General features: G+C 39.3%; 2 protein-coding genes across 2 annotated transcripts; both read right to left on the minus strand.

Moving 5' to 3' along the window:
- On the minus strand, positions 1,181 to 4,695 carry LOC109834366 (putative proline-rich receptor-like protein kinase PERK6). The gene is made up of 8 exons (XM_020402371.1): positions 4,622 to 4,695; positions 4,017 to 4,535; positions 3,500 to 3,586; positions 3,313 to 3,383; positions 3,134 to 3,210; positions 2,901 to 3,045; positions 2,250 to 2,411; positions 1,181 to 1,640 (listed from the first exon to the last, which is right to left on the minus strand). The coding sequence occupies exons 2-8, from the start codon at positions 4,411 to 4,413 to the stop codon at positions 1,371 to 1,373; spliced, it is 1,209 nt and encodes a 402-aa protein (XP_020257960.1). The 5' UTR covers positions 4,414 to 4,535; positions 4,622 to 4,695; the 3' UTR covers positions 1,181 to 1,370.
- LOC109835315 (WAS/WASL-interacting protein family member 1-like) lies at positions 4,741 to 11,392 on the minus strand. The gene is made up of 3 exons (XM_020403295.1): positions 11,324 to 11,392; positions 10,823 to 11,252; positions 4,741 to 4,821 (listed from the first exon to the last, which is right to left on the minus strand). The coding sequence occupies exons 1-3, from the start codon at positions 11,390 to 11,392 to the stop codon at positions 4,748 to 4,750; spliced, it is 573 nt and encodes a 190-aa protein (XP_020258884.1). The 3' UTR covers positions 4,741 to 4,747.

Below are 12,579 nucleotides of genomic sequence, written 5' to 3' on the forward strand. Positions count from 1 at the left end.
GAAAGTAAAGATCAATGATTTAATTAAAGATATGAGGAATCTATAATTGAATCCACTTCTTAGAAAATGACAATTCCCTTGAGGGTTCTAGCCTCAAGGCGGAAAAAAAATGAACAAAATAAAAAAACTAATCCCGAGAGGGTTCTAACCTCAAGGTGAATAGTGCAAGAAAATAAAATCTAACTACAAAATAAATTACAAAACTAAACTACAAAATAAATTACAAGAATTAAATACGAAAAAATAAATCTACTTTATAAGCATGAAATAAATCTACTCTATAAACATGAAATAAATCTAAGGCAAGAGGGTTCTAGCCTCTTGGCTATTTAAGCAAAAAAATAAAAAGATAAAAATATTAACAAAGAAGAAATTTACCACCCAAGAGGGTTCTAGCCTCAAGATGAAAGCAAACCTCACTGTTGATCTTCATCTTCATCCCATCTTCATCTTCATCATCAAACAAAGAGAAGAAAAGAAAAATATGAAGAGGTGAAAAAAATTCTTTTATTGATTGTAACAAAAAAGTTACAAAATTGGAAGGTCTTCTCAATTAAGAGTAACCCTCCTCTCCAAATAGAGTTACAAAATTTTTCACACCCTCAACCCCTCACTCTCTACCTCTATTTATAGTAAACATCAATGAATATGAGCCATTGGATTGAAATCTTATCCAAAACCATCAAAAATCAGCCCTTAATTCGTAACAGAATTGTCAGTATCGATGTCAGCATCGATGCTGGCATCGATGCTCGCATCGATGCTGGCATTGATGCCCTATCAAATTTCTGCCTTCACAGATGGCTTCGTCTTGTCGAGATAGGCGATTTTCATATATTATATGTTAAATTTCGCCTTCCGGATTGATAGATATCATCGTTTCTTTGCGGCCAACTATCTTGAATACATTTTTTTTTCATATTTGATTTTTTTTATTTTCTCCGGCTTCTACAGGCTACTCGGCTTGATTCTGGGCTTGGGTTTTTTAGCTCTTACTTGTGTTCTTCATTTAATTCATAGGTTTTTGTTGAGAGAAGAGATCTTGGGCTTTATTATTCATTAACCTACAATTAAAGATAAAAATAATTATTAATGGCATATTTATTCATATAAAATAGATAATGAGAGTATAAAATTATAATAAAATATGATTATCATACCATTTTCCTCAACTCAAATCTCAAAACAAAGAAAAGTAAACTAACTACGAACTCACAGTCATCAAGTAAACCATAGTTCTATACATCTTTCCCTCCCTCCAAAAACAAGATCCAAAGAACTTGCATCCAAATTTCACACTCGTTTCATATACAAAGAAAAACAATAAATACATCTTCAATATTTTTCTTTTTCTTTCTTATTTAGATTTTTTACTTTGGCTCGCGTCCAGCGCCGAAATTCATCTCTTTAGAGGAGTTGCTGGAATCAGAAGGGTTGATCCCATTTTCACTTGTCACACCACTGTACTCTCCTGTATACTCTCCAGTAGCCAGAGCAACTTTCTGAAACTGCCTCATCTTTGAAGAGTAGGTGCCTGAATCACAGTCCGAACTTGATCCAAACTGTGAGTTCTGCCCGGGCTTCACCCCGTCTTTCAAGTCATCAAAGGAAATTGCATCGCCTTCCAATGCACGCACAATCTGTCTCAAAACAAACCATATTTAACAATCAATGCGATACATGATTTTGTTCTTCAAAAGGCATGTCAAATTATATTGATGAATTAAAATGATAATTGTTTAGTTTCATTGCAGATGTGTTAAGTTTCAAGCATTGTTGAAAAAGAACCCTTTATGTAACCCATTATTTCGCATTATTTAATGTAACAAACCATATACGATATGTAAACTTTGGAAATAACTCAAACATGTCATAACTCCTCATAATTACATTAGGGCACACACCATTTCAATATAGCGTGCGCTATATCTAGCATGCGTTAACCTACATTATTTCAACATAATTTGTCATAGAGACTTCAAAATATTTTATTTGCTTAAAGTTCAAATAGTTAAACACCAGTATTCTTGTGAAGATATATTTGACAAATGTAATGATTATATTTATTAAAATCATAGCACATATTTTGTATTTATTAAATATCTAAATAAATGATAAACTCATATAAGCTACGTTATGTGTCACGCTGTTTTGTGTTTTATGTTATCTAGAGGTGAGCATTAGGGTCATGCGTTATTGTTATTTTCAACATTGGTTTCAAGTAAAGCAGGGAAGGGCTTCATACATACCTGGCTCATTCGAGGGCGCATCCTTGCAGAATGACGAATGCTCGCAGCAGCACAGGCTATCATTCGAGCCATCTCAGTTGGATTGTAGTTTCCCTCCAGTTTCGGATCCACAATTTCTTCAAACTTCTCCTCAGCCAGTATCTGCCCTAAAATAGGCCTTGCCTGTTCCCATAGTGACTATTAGATGCTCTGTTTTCACATAATTTATTCCTCCTGGATTACTTGGATATAACATGATAACATGGACACTTCTCACGCGATTTATTATTATTATTATTTAAATTTCTGTATATAAAGAACTGAAAGTCTTACGCATAATCCTTAGAAGGATCAATAAATAAAAGGAAATAATTTCTAAAAAGTATATTCATGATCATCCAAACCCTGGTCAGCTGTCATTTTTTTTAGCTATAGGTAAACAAGTAGTGCTAAATAGAGTCTATTATTGTTCTCATAATGAGATCAATAATATGTACACATTCCCCCGTCCTCTCTTAATGAAAATTTGTCAAAGCGGGCACTTTCGAACACTCATTGATACTTGGGATCCATTTCTCTTGTCCGTGTAACGCTGACTGTTATTAATTAGTCTTAAGTTTGATAGACATCCTCACACCAAAAGAGTTAATTATGAAGAACAAAGCGACTAACCCAATCAACCAGACTATCTTCCACCCTGTTAGTGTGATCAACAGGTCGTCGCCCAGATATCAGCTCCAGAAGCATGACTCCATAGGAGAAGACATCAGATTTATCTGTAAGCTTACCAGTTGAAGCATACTCGGGAGCCAAATACCTAAACTCAACGAGAAACATAATCGATTCAAAAAGGAAAATCATCATTAAATGTTGGATATTTGCATTCGGTCAATTTTTTTACTCACCCAAAAGTTCCCATGATGCGTGTGGAAACATGCGTGTTAGTGTCTGAAGACAACTTAGCCAGTCCAAAATCAGCAACCTAATCATACATGTTAGCGTAAGAGCTCAGTCCTGTAGATTCTACGGTACATTTTTAACGGCTAAATTGGTGAGGAACTATATTGGTCATTAGTCAAATTACCATAGCTTCAAAGTTGTAATCAAGTAAAATGTTAGCAGTTTTGATGTCGCGATGAATGATCCGAGGGTGGCCTTCACATCAGTAATGCGGAAGAAAAACAGTTATTATTTATCTGATAAGGTCAAAGATGGCAAAGAAAATAAGGAAGACAAAAAAAAAGGTGAGAGAATAAATTTGAACTCCTCACAGTCTTCATGCAAGTACGCCAGGCCTTTTGCGGATCCGATTGCAATTTTGAGTCTCGTAGGCCAATCCATCGTCGGGACACCTTTTCCTGCAGGACATAGTTGTGCACCAAGTTCAATTCTAATATCTGTAATTTTCACGAACATTTCTTCAGAGAACCTATGTAAGGTTTAAAGATTTAAGTTGATACTTGCACATTATTGTTAAAAATATATGTCTCTCAACAATCTAACGGAAAAAAACAAATTTCAGATTTGTAGTTGCTGGTCTTAGAGAGGACTACAACCATTCTCTTGAATATATATTAAGAAATTTAGATGTGCATGTACAAATGAACACAGAATAAAGTTATGCAGCTGTGCGTGAATCCATGCGGTTCCAAAACAAGACAGAAATCCATTTTTTTTTTTTGGCAGAAAAAATATCGAGTAAAAACCAAAATACTAGAATGAGAAAACCCCAAGAATGTTTCAGAGTTTCAATTAAAATGAAAATTAAAGTTGAGTGAAGAATCTAACCATATAAGTGGTACTCGAGCGTATTGTTAGGAACAAATTCATAGAGGAGAATACGTTGGCTCCCAGTAATACAATACCCTGCAAGTGTTACAAGATGACGATGATGGACTCTACTAATAATTTCAACCTCAGCTTGAAACTCCCTCTCTCCTTGGCCGCTTCCAGCCTTGAGCTGCTTCACTGCAACTTCCTTCCCATTAGGAAGAATGCCCTTATATACATAGCCAAATCCTCCCTGACCGAGTAAACTGGATTGAGAAAAGCCATTGGTTGCGGCTGAAACCTCTTCATAGGTGAAGGTGCTCTGATTGAAGCCAAGGGCAACATTGGGTGATGGAGGAGGTAATGCTGGACCGTGAGGTCCTGAGTAGGACGAGGAGCTCATCTCGCTGCTCATCGGAGCTGGACCTCCGTTAGGTTGCCATCCTCCACCGCCAGGTGGCGGGGGGATCTTGATGTTGTGGTCTCCACCTTGAGCTTGCCATTTTGAAGGAGCTGAGGCATTGTTGTAGTAGTAGCCTGTACGCAAGTAAACTATACAATTGTCAATAAAGAGGATGTGTTAAGATTCATATTACCAAAAGTAGGGTTATTTGCGGCTAGACCCCTGTCCTGTTGCCCAATTGTAGAACGACCCCTGAGTGAATTTTTTGGATTCGTTTGTCCTCAAGAGGTTTACTTGTAAAAAAAGAAAAAGAAAAAACTTTATCTTTCTCTGTGGGTAAAAAGAGTCAAAAGCTTGTTAGGGGGTCTACCTGCAACAATAGAACTCCTGGGGTGTTGTGGCTCCAGCCCAAGATAAGACCTACATTAGATTCACATGAATTAAAGTTTTATCTAGAAGAGGTTTGGATGATCTATTTATAATAGGAATAGATTCGGAGAATCCTATTTATGAGAACCTTGCAAATTTTTAGAGCTACAGTAATCCGACTATAATAACCCGAGAGAGAGAAAAAAGGAGAGACAAAGAGAGAGAGAGAGAGAGAAATGTTCAGATTCCGGATAGCTCGGTTGTCCGATTACAGTGATTCAAAAGCCGTTGTCTTCAGAACGACGACGCCGTCAAGGGTAAGGTGTTGGTTTCTTTGCAGGTATTGGAGATTTTTGGTGAGACGAGTTTTAGGGTTTTAGTACCATAGAGGTAACACTGTATTTCTCTTACAATTTAATCCTCAAGTTCAGGTGTAACTTGGAGGGATTATACTCTTAATTCATCTGGATTGTCCTGTGGACGTAGGCACGATTTGCCGAACCACATTAAAATTTAGTGTTTTCTTGCTTGTGGTATTTTTATTGGTGCCGTTATTCGTTTAGTGTTTAATTCTGCAGATTAATCTCCATAAAATCCCTAACAAGTGGTATCAGAGCTCTGGTTTGAGGCGTGCTTTGGGATAGAAAAGATGGAGAGTTTTGGCATAATGATAAAATTGGATGGTTCCAATTGACAAGTATGAAAGTTCAAGATGGAAGATATTTTATATTGTAAAGATTTACATGACCTTATTAAGGGAGATGAAGCCAAGCTAAAAAAGATGACTGATAAAGAATGAGAGAAACAACACCGAAAGGCGATCAATTATATTCGGATATGGATCGACATTAGTGCGTTTCTTAATGTATCGAGTGAGACTAATGCAAAGTCTTTTTGAAAAAAGCTTGAGGATCTTTACAAGCAGAAGACCGTGGGAAACAAAGTGTTTATTATGAGGCGGTTAGTGAACTTGAAATTCAAAGAAGGAAGCAATATAGCATGGTACTTGAATGGGTTCAAGAGCTTGATTAATCAGTTAGCTACCATGAAGATGACTATCGATGATGAGTTACAAGCTTTATTGCTATTGGATTCTTTTCCAGACAGTTAGGAGATACTAGTTGTGACAGTCAGCAACGCAGCTCCAGATGGTGTATTATCGATGAGTATGGTTACTAGTAGTTTATTCAATAAGGAGACTCGGAGGAAATCTACCAGCATAGATAACTCATAGGTACTTGTCACGGAGAACAAGGGCAGGAGTAGGTATAGGGACTAGTCCATAGGTCATGACACATCTAAGGGAAAATCAAAGCCTAAAGGGAGAGGTTGTTTTTATTGTGGGAAGCTAGGTCATATCAAAAAGAATTGTTGGGCATTAAAGAAAGAGAAAACTGGGAACAAAGATGAAAAGAAAGATGAGAAGAAGAAAGCTGACAGTAACACTATAGCTACTTTGTCTGATACCGATATTATTCTCATTTGCAGGGAAGAACACTGTATGCATGTTACAAGTCAGATTTTTGAGTGGATAGTGGATACATGAGTGACATATCATGATAGTTCTCATCGAGACATTTTCACATTGTATAAAGTAGGTGACTTTGTTAATGTGAAGATGGGTAATACCAGTTACTCGAAGATTGTGAGACTTTGTGATATACACTTGTAGACAGATACCGGATGCACATTGATCGTAAAGAAATACGGTATGTTCTCAATTTGTGGCTCAACTTGATTTTAGGGCTTACTTTGAATCGAATGGGATATGAAATTCAATTTGGTGGAGAAAAATATAAAATCACCAAAGGCTCTCTTGTGGTGGCTAGAGAAAGTATATGTTGCAATTTATATAAGACTCAAGCAAAGGTTTCATATGATTCTTTGAGCATGACTCAAGACGGTGACACTCTCAGTTTGTGGCATAGGAGGCTCGAGCACATGAGCGAGAAGGGGTTGTAGATATTGGCAAAGAAGTCTCTCATTCTCTTTGTCAAAGGTTCGTCACTCATCCCTTGTGATTATTGTTTATTTGGCAAACAATATAGAGTTTCTTTCAGTAAGCCTTCTAAAAAAAAGATAATATCCTGGGTTTGATTTATTTTGATGTTTGTGGTCCTATCAAGGTGGAGTCCTTGGGTGGCAATAAGTATTTTGTCATATTTATTAATGATACATCACGGAAGATATGGGTCTTCTTGTTAAGGACAAAGGGTCAGATATTTTTAGTCTTCCAATAGTTTCATACCATGGTGGAGAGGCAGACATGAAAGAAGTTAAAGTGTTTGCGCATCGATAATGGAGGAGAGTACACTTCCATTGAGTTTAGAAATTATTGTTCCAAGCATGGTATTCGGCATCAGAGGATAGAGCCCGACACACCACAGCATAATACAGTTGCAGAGAGGTACAATATGACTATTGTGGAGAAAGTCAGATGCATGTTGAAGATGGCAAAGTTACCTAAGAGCTTCTAAGGTGAAGCTGTTCGCACTACATGGTACATAATCAATAGATCTCCTTCAGTTCCTTTGGGTTTTGATATTCCACAGAGAGTTTGGTCCGAAAAAGATGTTTTCTATTCTCATCTAAATGTGTTTAGTAAGAAGGCGTTTGCACACATTCCAAAGGAGAAGAGATAGAAGCTTGATGATAGAGCGCGGTTCCTTACATCTTTCTTGGTTATGGAGAAGATGATTTCGGTTACAAACTATGTGATCCAAAAAAAGATAAATAATCAGACGAGCAAATATGATTTTTTAGGAGGATCAGACTATTGCAGATCTCGGGAGAGCAGAGCAGTCAGATAGTGTTGCTAGTGAGATTCCAAATACGACACCCGTTTTATCTCCATTACAGTTGAATCCTACAGATATAGAGCAGATGCATGATTTTGATGTTGATGATGATGATCAAATACCAGAGCAGGGAGATGGTGATTAGGATCACAAGCAAGAGGCTCCTCAGTAGGGGGAGCATCACCAGCAATAAGAGGTTCCAGAGTACAACTTAGGAGATCATCTAGAGAGTATCGTCCATCCACGAGATATTCTCTTTCGGAGTATTCTTTGCTAATAGAAGAGGGGAAGCCAAAAAACTTTCAGGAAGCACATACTCATAAAGACAAGAACAGATGGTTCCAGACTATGAAGAAAGATATGAAGTCTCTTGAGAAGAATAATACTTATGAGTTGGTGGATTTGTTGGAGAATAGAAAAGCTTTTAGTAACAAGTGGGTGTTCAAGTTAAAGAAGGATGACTACAAAGAGACTCAGAAATACAAAGGCAGATTGGTGGTGAAAGGATTTGGTCAGAAAAATAGCATTGATTTTGGTGAGATTTTTTCACCGGTTGTGAAGATGTCGTTCATTAGAGTTATCTTGGAGTTAGCAGCTAGTTTAGATCTCGAGATTGATCAGCTTGATGTGAAGACTGCATTCATTCATGGTGATTTTGAGAAGGAGATCTATATGGAGAAACCAGAGGGTTTTGAAGTGAAGGAAAAAGAACACATGGTTTGCAGGTTGAAGAAGAGTCTCTATGATTTGAAGCAGACACCCAGGTAGTGATACAAAAAATTTGAGTCTTTCATGTTGAGTCATGGCTACCAGAGGACAGTTTTGTGTGTATATTTTAGGAGATTTTCAGATTCTAGCTTTATTAACCTTTTGCTTTATGTGGACGATATGTTGATTGTTAATAAGGATAGTCAAATAATCGGTGGGCTGAAGAAGGAGTTGTTTAAATCTTTTGACATGAAGGATTTGGGCTTGACACAACGGATTCTTGATATAGATATTGCTCGTGACAGGAAAGCCAGGAAGTTATGGTTATCACAGAAGAAATATGTTGAATGGCTACTTGATAGATTAAACGTAAAAGATGTCAAGTTAGTTAGTACCCCTCTTGCAGGTTATTTGAAGCCTAGCAAAAAGTTTTGCCCGACTATAGATGAGGAAAAGAGTAAGATGGAGAATATTCTTTACTCTTCAGGTATAGGGAGTTTGATGTATGTCATAGTTTGCACTCGGCCAGATATAGCTCATGTAGTTGACGTTGTGAGCAGATTTCTTTCTAATCCAGGAAAAGTTCATTGGGAATGTGTAAAGTGGATCTTAAAATATTTGAAAGGTAGTTTCAGATTGTGTTTGAGTTGTAAATGTTCTAAAGCAGTATTATATGATTTTACAGATGCAGATATGGTAGCTGATCTCGATCACATGAAGTCTACCTCATGTTGGTTGTTCACTTTTGTAGGGGAGCAGTATCTTGGCAGTCCAGGTTGTAAAAGTGTGTTGCTTTATCTACAACAGAGATGGAATATATTACAGCTGCAGAACCCGGTAAGGAGATGATTTGGTTGAGAAGATTTCTGCAGGAGTTAGGCTTGGAGCAGGACAATTACCATATCTTCATTGATAGTCAAATGCTCTTGATTTGAGTAAGAATTCCACATTTTACTCCAGAACGAAACATATTGATATGAGATATCATTGGCTTGGAGAAGCCGCTGAAAAAGAGGAGCTAAAGCTACAAAAGATTCATACAGATAAAAATCTAACAATTTTTTTAACGAAGACCATTTCCAAAGAGAAGCCGAGTTGTGTCGGTGATCGGCCGGCATGAACTCCTGTTAAGGAGTTACAAATTGGCATTGTGACACCCACACTTTAGTCCCACATAGACTAGTGTGAAGAAATATTAGTGGCTTAAATAGAGAAGCCCAAAGCCCAGAAACAACTAGTGCTAGCATTTGACGGTGGATTTAAGCTAACATCGAGTTGCTCTTGGTGGGTCCTACGGCTTACACGCGCCAATGGACCTATGAGCTTGGGGTGTGGCAATATGATATCAGAGCAGTTGTCAGCCGAAAGTATGGAGCTAAGTGCTATACGTGGCTAAATGTTACACCGTGTGAATACGGTGTGAGCCACCTCTAGAGCCTGTAGGAGTCACCTCTAGAGTCAACATCGCCTGGCAGTGATAATAGCATGTACTAATTGTCACGTCGTGACGACGATGATGTCGTCTTTGTAAGGTTGGGTGATTATGACACCTACACTTTAGTCCCATATGTACTAGTGTGAAGAAATATTAGTGGCTTAAATAGAGAAGTTCAAGACCCAAGAACAAATAATGCTAACATTTTGACGGTGAATTTAAGCCAACATCGAGTTGCTCTTAGTGGGTCCCAAGACTTGCACGCCCCAACGGACCTACGTGACAGACATACCCTCTCGTTGGGCTGGAGGGGGAGATCGTTGTGGGTCCAGCCCAAGATAAGGCTCACATGAGGTTCACATGAATTAAAATTTTATCTAGAAGAGGATTTGGATGATCTATTTATAATAGGAATAGATTTGAAGAATTCTATTTATGAGAACCTTGCATTTTTTGGAGCTACAGTAACCAGAGAGAGAAAAAAGGGGAGAGAGAGAGAAAAGTTCAGATTCTGGATAGCTCGGTTGTCCAATTGCAGTGATTCAAAAACCGTTATCTTCAGAACGACGATACCGTCAAGGGTACTGTGTTGGTTTCTCCGCGGATGTTAGAGATTTTTGGTGAGACGGATTTTATATTTTTGATGCCCTAGAGGTAACATTGTATCTTTCTCTTGTGATTTAATCCTTAAGTTTAGGTTCAGGTATAACTTGGAGGGATTATACTCTTGATTCATAATAAAATATTTCTCTCTGGATTGCCCCGTAGACGTAGGCACGATTTGCCGAACTACGTTACATGTTAGTATTTGCTTACTTGTGGTATTTTCATTGATGTCGTTGTTCGTTTAATGTTTAATCCCGCAGATTAATCTCCATAAAATCCCTAACATGGGGGTCTATCCATGCTTGGGCGATTGTATAGGGGTTAAGCTACGAAGAATATTTTCCCTGTAAAATCAGAAAATATCCATATTCTATTCGCAGAAATGCAGGATATCTGTGACATTTTGTAGCATTGCTGCCTTATGGCAAGTATTTGTATGTTTTAATCAGAAATGCACATTATGAGTGATTTTTAGTTTGTTCAATTTAGTGAAATGAATACTTACCGTTCTTTCTCTTCTTTTTCTTGCAGCAGCAAACAACTGCAGAGACCAATATAATGACGACAAACAACACGACCCCAATACCGACTCCTATAACAACGGCTTCATTACCACCACCAGAGTCATCCTTTTTCGACGGTGACTGCTGTGAACCGCCGCCGGCATCATCTGAAGGCGATGATCTTGAAGAAGCACGTCCCGGCGGTGGCAGTTCCCCGGAGTTACTAGGCGTTTTCGTCCGGGAATCATTTGACTTGGTTGATGGCGGTGGTGGCAGAGGAGGAGTCGATGACGAGGAGGAGTCATTTGACGAGGACGGCGAGTTTCGTGAATTTATTTGTTCCGGTGGAGGTGGAGACTTTTCTGAGGGTGAGGGTGGAGAGTCTTTGACCTCCTTGGAAGGAGGAGCGGCGACCTGGCCCGGCCGGTGGCGCTGGTCGGGTACGGAAGCATCGGCTTCAGATTGCTGGGAGGGCGGCGAAGAAAAGGGGTGGAGTTTTTAGCCGGGCGGTGAGAAGACGAATTGGTGGAAGCTCTGGGCGGCGGTGGAGCAGTTTCAGAGAGAGAAGTCATTTTCTCCTGAGATGGAATATTGTGGCCCGGAGGACTTCGGCCTCCCCGTAAACTGTCCGGGGACGCAAACCCGCTGCAATATAGTCAAGGTCTCCCTGCAAAAGCGTGACAGCGTCGTGCATGGGTCAGCTCAATGTGCATACAGAAGAGAAAGAAACAGGCAGATCGAGAGAGAAGGATGAAAGAGATCAGAACCTTTCTGGTTTTGATTTGGGAAGGGGGAAAAAGGATCACAGAGAGGAAACAAAGAAAGAAATGTACGTAGGCTACTACTGTCCTCCGTCCAAACGCTTGTTCCTCATTCTCCGGGATTCTATTTTTTGGTTTCGTGCTATTTTGAGAGGCCCTTTGAGAAGAAACGGATGAGAAAAACCAAAAAAAACCCCCCCAAAAAAAAAAAAAAAAACCGGCCGTAGTCCTCCTGGAGCTCGTCCTCCCCACCAATTTCTTTTAAATTTGGTGCCCCCTTTTTTTTTTTTGATAGACCTTTTCTCCAGCATGACCACCTGATTTGTCATTTTCCAGGAAAAGACAAGCGAACAAGAAGAAGGGGATATATTACACCATTAATATATGTTAGAAGTCGTACACGTCGAGCTAATGAGCAGAAGTATAAATTTAATTTAGCCGTTTCACGCGATTACAGAGCTGAGTTCCAGGTAGGGAAGGCAGATTTTGCCCAAACCCATTTGCCCACCTGACCCACCCATCATTTGGCCCGCCCAAAACCCACCCATTTAGTTAAATGGGTCTAATCGGGCGGGTTCCTCTCAAACCAAACTAAATGGGTGCTAAATGGGCGGTCTATATGCACCCGTTTGCCCACCCATACTCCCAAAACCAAAACCCGACTCCAGCAAACCCTTCGCCTTCACTCTTCACCCTTCAGAAACTACCCGATCTCAAAAATCACGATTTTCTCTCCTCTTCATCTCTAGCTCGAGCTCGACCTCGACCTCTAGCTTCCGACCTCCTCCTCTCCCCTCGAGCTCGACCTCGACCTCCGGCCTCCGATCTCCTCTCTCTCTTGAGCTCGAGCTCGAGCTCGAGCTCTGCCTTCGATCTCCTCTGGCCTCTGATCTCTTCTCCTTCGATCTCCACTTCTCGACCTAGATCTCTTCTCCTGCCCTTCGATCTCCTCTTATCTTTGATCCCCAATCCTCAGATCAAGAGAAGGTAATTTTATA

This window comes from Asparagus officinalis, chromosome 3, assembly GCF_001876935.1.
Source record: "Asparagus officinalis chromosome 3, Aspof.V1, whole genome shotgun sequence".
NCBI lineage: Eukaryota > Viridiplantae > Streptophyta > Magnoliopsida > Asparagales > Asparagaceae > Asparagus > Asparagus officinalis.

What these genes read in the sequence shown, in the direction of transcription:
- LOC109834366 (XM_020402371.1), bottom strand. Translation starts at nt 4,413, where the DNA reads ATGAGCAGCGAGATGAGCTCCTCGTCCTACTCAGGACCTCACGGTCCA. An exon ending in GCTCGAGTACCACTTATATG is followed by an intron (nt 3,587 to 4,016) that starts GTTAGATTCTTC and finishes TATGTCCTGCAG; the next exon opens with GAAAAGGTGTCCCGACGATG. An exon ending in AAGATAGTCTGGTTGATTGG is followed by an intron (nt 2,412 to 2,900) that starts GTTAGTCGCTTT and finishes CTATGGGAACAG; the next exon opens with GCAAGGCCTATTTTAGGGCA.
- LOC109835315 (XM_020403295.1), bottom strand. Translation starts at nt 11,392, where the DNA reads ATGACTTCTCTCTCTGAAACTGCTCCACCGCCGCCCAGAGCTTCCACC. An exon ending in ATTCGTCTTCTCACCGCCCG is followed by an intron (nt 11,253 to 11,323) that starts GCTAAAAACTCC and finishes GTACCCGACCAG; the next exon opens with CGCCACCGGCCGGGCCAGGT. An exon ending in GAAAAAGAAGAGAAAGAACG is followed by an intron (nt 4,822 to 10,822) that starts GTAAGTATTCAT and finishes AATCTAATGTAG; the next exon opens with GTCTTATCTTGGGCTGGAGC.